General features: G+C 43.0%; 3 protein-coding genes across 3 annotated transcripts; all 3 read left to right on the top strand.

Annotated features, from left to right (window-relative positions):
* The first annotated feature begins 1,452 nt into the window (after positions 1-1,452).
* Positions 1,453-4,768, top strand: LOC121975791 (nucleobase-ascorbate transporter LPE1-like). Its single transcript, XM_042527658.1, has 14 exons — positions 1,453-1,631; positions 1,715-1,812; positions 1,908-2,084; positions 2,192-2,292; positions 2,366-2,441; positions 2,538-2,597; positions 2,680-2,864; positions 3,028-3,124; positions 3,497-3,583; positions 3,649-3,707; positions 3,792-3,883; positions 3,985-4,062; positions 4,147-4,307; positions 4,388-4,768. Exons 1-14 carry the CDS (start codon positions 1,535-1,537, stop codon positions 4,604-4,606), a joined length of 1,587 nt encoding a protein of 528 aa, XP_042383592.1. The 5' UTR covers positions 1,453-1,534; the 3' UTR covers positions 4,607-4,768.
* Positions 4,769-4,941: 173 nt separating this feature from the next.
* Positions 4,942-7,216, top strand: LOC121975789 (F-box protein At3g12350-like). The gene is made up of 2 exons (XM_042527656.1): positions 4,942-6,003; positions 6,679-7,216. The coding sequence occupies exons 1-2, from the start codon at positions 5,116-5,118 to the stop codon at positions 7,132-7,134; spliced, it is 1,344 nt and encodes a 447-aa protein (XP_042383590.1). The 5' UTR covers positions 4,942-5,115; the 3' UTR covers positions 7,135-7,216.
* A 145-nt stretch (positions 7,217-7,361) lies between these two features.
* Positions 7,362-8,108, top strand: LOC121975790 (MFP1 attachment factor 1-like). Its single transcript, XM_042527657.1, has one exon. It carries the CDS (start codon positions 7,406-7,408, stop codon positions 7,895-7,897), a length of 492 nt encoding a protein of 163 aa, XP_042383591.1. The 5' UTR covers positions 7,362-7,405; the 3' UTR covers positions 7,898-8,108.
* The last annotated feature ends 499 nt before the right edge of the window (positions 8,109-8,607 follow it).

Genomic DNA, 8,607 nt, shown 5'->3' with positions numbered 1-8,607 from the left:
CAGATTCGGATTAGTTGAGTTCGGATTCAGGTTCAAGAGTTTCATATAGTATTCGGGTTCTCGTCGGGTTTGGGTTGGGATTACTTTTTAAAAAAAATTTCAACCTAACCTAACCCGTCCCGCCCAAATTGACACCCCCTTAGGTGAGCAACTATGGATGACATCCGACTTGAGTGATCTAAGATGACATTATGGCAAATCTCATCTTTTTTTTCTCTTATCTCCATGCAATAAAATAAAATTTTCTCTTCTCTCTTCTTTAATCACATGCAACAAGCATTGTAGTATTGATTTTTAAAAACCAGCAAAACTAAAATGCATCAACATGTGCTGCTATTTTTAAAAACTAACACCACCTTATTGTCGATTTTAAAATACAATACTACATTAGTACTATTTTTTAAATAACACTTTGGCGTTTGATGTTTATTTTTAAAAATCAACAATGATGTATAAAATGAGTGCACCAAAGTGATGTTATTTTTTAAAAAATAACATCACAGGAGTAGCTGATGTATTTTAACTGTGATACTATTTGTAAAGAATAACATCATAGTGATGACTGATGTATTTAAATTATAATGTTATTTTTTATAAAAGGTGTTAGCTTTTAAAAATCAATACTATAATGATTATTACATGTAATTAAAAAAGAGTGAACAAATAATTTTATTTTGTTGCATGCAAATATGAGAGGAAGGAGGTGAGATTTGTCCATATCGAATGTCGTCCACAGTCATTGATCTAAAGATGTACAGACTATTATTTTTAATATAAAAAATTGATATACTATCGGACTCCCGTATCCAATTAAATGTGTGAGACGTCCAAAAGTAATTAGATGTCCGGATGTCTGAATAATTGATTTAATATCATAAATTAGTTTGTCTTTTTTAAGAATTATTTTTATTTATTGAAGAATAAAATTCATAAATTTATTTATTAGTATTACTCATATTTAAGATAAGCCAATCACGTGATGACACCTGTCAAAGTCCCAATATAGAACTACACAGCAGCCACACTTAATCAGTTTAATTTGCAGGTTAATTAATCCACGTGGACGTAGCGTATCTAAAACTAGATTCGTTCAAGGCGTTGGCCAAATGGACCTCACGTGTCAAACCAACCTCCAACGACCTATCTCACGTGCTGTGTTATTACATTCAAAAGCTCAACGAACAGTTCTTATACTCCTTAATTATAAATCAAACCCATAATTCTAAATCCTTTGTAATTAGCAGTCAAACGTTGGTTAGCCAATTCCCTCCTAATCACAACCACCAAATCAAACCTTCATTAAAAAACTGACATCATCATTAACGCTAGCCACCATCATTTAATGAAACATTAATAACCCCAATTAATCTATTTTAAATTGCATTATGTAATTTAAATAACAATAATAATTCATAATCACTCTTCGCCGTATAAAACGTTTCCTTCCCCGTCGCTTCTCGCTCCCTCCATTGCTTGCTGCTGTTTCTTCTCATTTGCCCTCGCCGGAGTTCCGTTGGCCGTCCGGCGATAAGCGATGTCTCCGGGACTGAAGGCGGAGGATTTCCACCCTCATCCCGTCAAGGAGCAGTTGCCTTTCGTCGACTACTGCCTCACCAGCCCCCCTCCATGGCGTCCGTTCCTCTTCCCTCCTTCCTCTTTCTCTATCTACTTTCACATCTAAAGGTTGTGCGCTCTGACACTGTTTATTCTGCAGAAGAAGCGATTCCTCTGGGGTTCCTGCACTTCCTCGTGATGCTCGGCACCACCGTCCTCATCCCCACCATTCTGGTGCCGCTGATGGGCGGCGGAAATGTGTGATTTTTTTTTTTTTTCCGATTCGGCCGTCCTCGCTCTTTTACTACTGATTCCTTGGGCGAGTTAACCCTAGGGTTTTGAACGCTCCGCAGGAGGAGAAGGCCAAGGTGATCCAGACGTTGCTGTTCGTCTCGTTCATCAACACGCTGACGCAGGTCTACTTCGGAACTCGCTTGTCGACGGTCATCGGCGGCTCCTACACCTATCTCCTCCCGACCATCTCCATCATCCTCAGCAAGCGCTACGCCTACTTCATCGACCCCTACGAGGTCTCCGATTGCTTCCCGATTTTCGATTTTGCATCTTCCCCTTTTGTTCCGTGAACTACAATGTGCGATTCTTCGAACTCCTTCCACTTTTTTGGGGGGTTTTTCAGAGATTTGTGCACACAATGAGGTCGATTCAAGGGGCATACATCGCCGCATCCTGCTTCCAGATAATCGTAGGCTTCTTCGGCATCTGGAGGATTTTTATAAGGTTCTTCCTTTTCACTTCTCACAAAGGGCTTACTTTTCTTGCTATTGCCTTCTCAATCTCTTCTCCTGGCTAGATTTCTAAGCCCTCTTGCTGCGATTCCTTTTGTAACCCTATCGGCTCTTGGCCTTTTCTACTTTGGATTTCCCAGCGTGAGTACTTCCCGTTTGCTGTCTTTTTGCTTGAGTTTGCGTTCTATGTATCATAATACTTTGCTTGTGCTTGTCTTTTCCTTTCTGTTCGATTAGGCTGCCAATTGCATTGAAATTGGGCTTCCAACAATTATTCTCCTAGTGTTCTTTGCTCTGGTAATTTCACGTATATATGGCTGAATTTTCATTGCAGTATTGTGTATGTGTTCCCCCAAACTGAAATAGATCTTTGCTGCAGTATCTACCAAATGCAATGAGTGGAAGGAGAGTGATCTTGGATAGGTTTGCGTTAGTTATTGTGGTTGCTATTGTTTGGTTGTATGCATATATTCTCACTGTGGCTGGTGCCTACAACAATCGACCTCTACAAACTCAGCTTAGTTGCCGAGCAGATCGCTCTGGTCTTATCGATGGTTCGCGCTGGTATTTACCAAATATCCATTTTGTTTCTTGCTACTTCAGTTGCCAAAGTTTGTGTGTCTGATGGACATATAAACAAACACAAGTATACATTTTTGGATAAGAGAAATTATGATCATTTTGTATATTCAATGAATGCAAAACTATTGACAGTATTTACTTGCAGGTTTAGAGTTCCATATCCATTCCAATGGGGAAGTCCCATCTTTCATGCAGGCGATTGCTTTGCTGTAATGGCTGCTTCGTTTGCTTCACTTATTGAGGTTCATTTTCAGTCTAACTACTTGCATATTACATAGTTTTGATGGCTAGATAGTCTTCATCTTCCATCATCGATACATGTTGAGGATGTATGTCTTTGGTGTCTATCTCAAATAGTTAAGAGTAACACAACTTTGACATGATGACATAGTTGTGATCATCAACCGATAATTTGACACCACACAACTCTGATTGTTATTCAATATAAAATCAGAGTGTCGTTCTATGTTTCATGCTACTTCTATTTCCGTTTACATTTTGCTATGAATCATCCATAGCATTGGGATACACTCACTAAAAGCATGGAAATGGAAAAAGATCAGATTTAGATTTTACTTTTCTTTTCAATTGCTCTATACATTTTGGCATTTCAGTCGACAGGCACTCTGATTGCTGTGTCCAGACTCGCAAGTGCCACGCCCGTCCCACCTTCAGTTTTCAGCCGAGGCATCGGTTGGCAGGTATCTTACACTTTATCCTACTGGCTCGTGCGTCATGTTCGTCGATTGAGATTGTTGAATCGCAGGGAATAGGAATTCTGTTAGCCGGAATGTTTGGTACCACAACCGGCGCCGCCGCATCGGTGTAACAATCTAAACTCTGCCTCAGAAACTAACTCTTTGAGCATTTAGAAATACATAGGACCTGATCATGAAGCTACTTGAACAGTGAAAATTGCGGTCTGTTGGGTCTGACAAAAGTCGGAAGCAGAAGAGTTATTTTGATATCGACTTGGTTTATGTTCTGCTTCTCGATTTGTGGTGGCTCACTTCACCTTCCTTCAATTACTTCGACCAGTTCTATTTCTACTTGCCGCGAGTGTTCTTACACTTCTTTTGTTTTTCCCCTTATCGACTACTAGGAAAATTTGGAGCATTTTTTGAATCGATACCATTGCCTGTGTTCGCCGGAGCGTACTGCGTTCTCTTTGCTTATGCAGGTTGTTGGTGGCTACTTTCTTATTGGTTGAAAATCGTCTACTTTCGTTTCGAGTGACTAATTCCTTTGCCTTTTCTTCAAGCAGCTTCTGCAGGACTCGGATTCCTTCAGTTCTGCAACATCAACTCCTTCAGGACTAAATTCATCTTAGGCTTCTCCTTCTTCCTCGGTTTGTCGATCCCGCAATACTTCAGGGAGTATTATCTGCTCTCCGGTTTAGGACCAGTCCACACTGGTTCCAGAACAGTATGTGTGGATATATATACACTTCCAAGTTATACGAAAGAGTTCGATCGGTTCGATAAGAACTTTAACTTCTGCTGCAGTTCAATGACATGTTGAACGTGATCTTCTCTTCGCCGGCAACGGTGGCGGCGATAATCGCCTACTTCTTGGACTGCACTCTCCACCACAAGGAAGAGTCGACGAGGAAGGACAGAGGCTGGCATTGGTGGGAGAAGTACAGGACGTTCAAAGGCGACGTCAGAAGCGAAGAGTTCTATGGCCTTCCTTACAACCTCAACAAGTATTTCCCTTCACTGTAGTCGTGTAGGAATTAGGATGCTGCTGGATGATCGTGTGGAACTTCTTCAACTCTTTTTTTTTTTTTATAATTTTATTTTCAATCATTTTCTCAATAATTTTGTATGTAGAATGCTGTATGACTGTGTGTAACAAAAGAAACATAGTTTTAAAATCTTGGCATATATCTCTTTAGCATTTTTTGCAAGCGGATCCAGCTCAAAATCCGCAACGGAATGATCCGTCGCTAATGGGACGCATCGGACGGTGGGCAAGGATGACGCGTGGCAGACGGTCCTCTCTGCTAACCTCAATTTCTCGATCAAATTTAGAGTTTTTCCTTCCATTTTCTCTCTCTTCTCGTCGTGGTTCCTCGTCGACGGTGATCTCCCCGTGCAAACAACCAGCCAACGCTCGCCACCGTTCGTCGCTGCCTGTCTGAAAAGTCTTCCGGTCCTTCTCTTTCGAACCTCTTTGATCAACCCAGATCCCAATCTTTGTCGTCCGATCTGTAACCCTAGTCCCACGAGCCATGGCTTCCTCGAATTCGACTCTAGCGATGTCCTTCTCCGACTTCCCGGAAGACGTCCAGATCAATATCCTATCTTTCCTCTCCCCCTCCGAGGTCTCCGCCTTCGCCTGCACCTCCCGCCGCTTCGTCGCCCTCTGCGGCGCCGCCGCCCCCAATAGCCCCCTCTGGCTCGCCATCTGCGAGCGCCGCTGGGGATTCCGCACCCGGCCCCGATCCTGGGTTTCGTCCTCCGCGTCCTTCGCTCGCCTCTACAAGGCGCTCGACCGATGGGAGCACCTCATCGGTTTCTGGCGCCGCATTGGGCACGGCGGCCCCGGCACCCCGCACCTCGTGTTCTTCGAATGGGGACCCTCCTACATTGCCGGGTCCCGGGTCTCCCCCGCGCCCGACGCAGCCGGTGGTGGCTACGGCGTCCTCAAAGTGCCCTTCCTTTGGCTGGGCCTATCGCAGCACGGCGAACTGGTCAGTTTCCTCCACCCCGGCGGTCGACTTGATTCATCCGCAGATCTTTTAGGCTCGGTTTCGGATTCCTCCAGTTCATCCTCGGGCGTCGCAGATCCTGACTTGGTTCCTGTCAGCGTGAGCTTCATGGGCTGCAGCCATTTCGTGGTGGAAGAGAACAGAAGCTACTTCGCCGACGCTAGGGAAGTTGACTCCATCGGGGTTCTGGAGGAGATCGAGACATCGTCGCCTCCGGACAGGTTGATGTCAGAGATTTATCAGTACTTCGCAATTCGGACGAGTCCTGGTGGTGATAAGGCCATGAGAAGGCCGAGGAAGAAGGAAAGGGAGCGCTCTGGGGGGCGGCATTTGTGGGAGGCAGAGCATTTCGTCAAGATCAACAAATACTATCCCACACCAGAACGGCCATTACAAGGCTTGTGGAAGGTGCTTCCTTCTCTTTCCTTATTGTTGTTCTTTGAAAATTTAATCTTTTTTGTGTAACATTGCAAAAGAACAACACACACAAAATTCTAGCTTTAGAGCTTTGGAATAAAAAAGATTTTAGTAAATTATGGAATCAGAATTCCATAATTTTAGTGAATTCCTTCCTCTGAAAACTTAGATACTAGAACTCCAATAGTTTAAAGATTTGGAATTTGTAATCGACGTAGAAATTAGAATTCTAATTGGTTAACGATTTCTCAGCATCAATTGAATTTGCTTTACATTTTCAAGAGAATATACTAGAGCAACTTAACAAGCAATTGAATAAATGATTATCCAATTCTCCTTCTCTCAACACAAGGAATACTATTTTATTCTTAAGAAACTCATTGTTCTTATGGAATTAGAATTCTTTTATCCAACTAAATGAGTTGCTCACAAATCCCTATAATTGATTTTTTTTTCTGTGTAATACTAATGGATATGGCTCATTGATGAGTGTTGCAAGATCTCTTGCATTTTGAAACCCTTTATATATGAAAGAATGAAAAAGTGCTATTTTTGTTGTTGTTGTTGTTGAATAAGAAGCCTTGGTATCTTAATGCAAGTATTTAATTTATTCGGAGCTATTAAAGGGGATCCATTTTTTGAGCTAAACAAGATTTCCTTCTACAGGGGTTCTCTGAGGACATGATACTTGAATTTTACCTCGTCTCCTACGATGATATCGGTGGCATTACATGTCGGAGAGTGGGCGAAGCAGGGGAACAATTCTCCGGTTATTCTCCTGTTTTCTGGACTTCCAACACCACATTCCTTGAATCTCCATTTTCCAGCGACGAACAGGACCTATATGCAAACCGTGAGCAAATATGCCCTGTGAATGCCGACGGGAGAAAAAGCAGCGACTCCAGTGGAGTCGTCTCGCGCATTCTCTGTATCAACTCTTCTTATGACTTGGTAATTCCTGGCTTATCGGCCTCCTCCGGTGATCCTAGAAATGTGGAGGGTAGAATCTGGGAATACGACGATGGAACTTTCGGCTTTGGATTTCTTCGAAACAACTATATAATCGACTTGAAGCATATTGCTGTGAATGAGTTTCTCCTTGACATTGTAGAGGATTTATAATCCTTGTTTAAGTTACTTGTATAAACTATACACTGATAATTTCTTTGTCCCGTGTGCTTATTACCGAGTGTGATAATTGTCAATTGAACTTCTTTGATGTTTATATAGGCCCAGTAGAAGCCCATACCCGTTTAAATAGCTCATTATAAGCCCATTAAATGCCCATTAGAAGTGAGCGAAGGTCCATTAGAAGCCCACGGGCACCACAAAGTGGTTTCTTTAAATAGCAGCAGCTATGTCCGATCCGTAACCCTCGTTGGTCGGTGGCACTATGGCTGATGTCGGCGACGCATCTCAGATCACCAGCGGCGAGAATGCTGGCGACCAGGGGAAGCCGTCGGAGACCTCGCCTCCTTCCGGCCTCTCAGGCTTCTCCCTCAGCATCTGGCCTCCATCGCAGCGGACGCGGGACGCCGTGGTCCAACGCCTCGTTGAGACCCTCTCTTCCCCTTCCGTGCTCACCAAGCGCTACGGGAGCGTCCCGGTGGACGAGGCCGACTCCGTGGCGCGCCTCATCGAGCAGGAGGCCTTCGACGCCGCGCACTCCGACGGCATACGCGCTTCGGACGACGACGGGCTGGAGACGATACATATTTACTCCAAGGAGATTAGCAACCGGATGATCCAGATGGTGAAATCTAGGGCTTCATCTTCCTCATCCATACCCCCCATTCAGGACGCGGCTTCGGTGCGAACCGAGTCCCCTCCCACTGCTAATGGCGCCGAGGACGAAGCTTCTTCAGCAGAACCGGTTGCTTCTTGAGTTCTTCCTTCGCTTTTCTCCCCTGCCGGTAACTTTGCTTGGCCCGGCCTTGTTTAAATCGTACCTTTTTGTTGTGATATTGGACATGCTAGATACTGAGTGTTGATCTAGATGACCTGAGACTTGATACTCCAATTATGTACTATGATGTCTTGAAGTTGAACCTTATAAGGGTTTCTTCTGCTCTCAATCCAATTAACATAGTCTAACACCGAGTTTGAATGCTCTAATCGAAATTTTATAGGGTTTGATGTGTTTGTTTGAACTAGACACTGACAAGTTCATTGCTACTTCAAGTTTTTCATGGAATAGATACGATATTTGGACTTTACATGCTCCTCCTTCATGAAGGATGGTCAAAAATTCCTCTTTTAAGGGAAAGATGGATTCTTTATAATGCAATAGATTCATTGGTAGTTGAAACTGCATGCAATAAAAGAAAAAGTTAGAATTTTCTTTCATTGAGGAACTTACAAGTTATTGCCTAGGAGATGATCTTGCATTCATTAAACGGTTATTATGTCAGGCATATGCTTTTTAAGATTTTCATTTTTTGTTTGGATAAAATGGTCAAAAGAGCATCATGATCTTGCATCATTGTTTCAATAATATGTCAAGCAGGAGATGATCTTGCATTAAGTAAAGGTTATATATACATGTCTTTAGATTGAATGATGATGATATCAATTTAAGTAGTCATTGCATTGCAA

This window comes from Zingiber officinale, chromosome 4B, assembly GCF_018446385.1.
Source record: "Zingiber officinale cultivar Zhangliang chromosome 4B, Zo_v1.1, whole genome shotgun sequence".
NCBI lineage: Eukaryota > Viridiplantae > Streptophyta > Magnoliopsida > Zingiberales > Zingiberaceae > Zingiber > Zingiber officinale.
The sequence above is the reverse complement of the archived record's forward strand: the minus strand, read 5'-3'. Positions and strand labels throughout refer to the sequence as shown.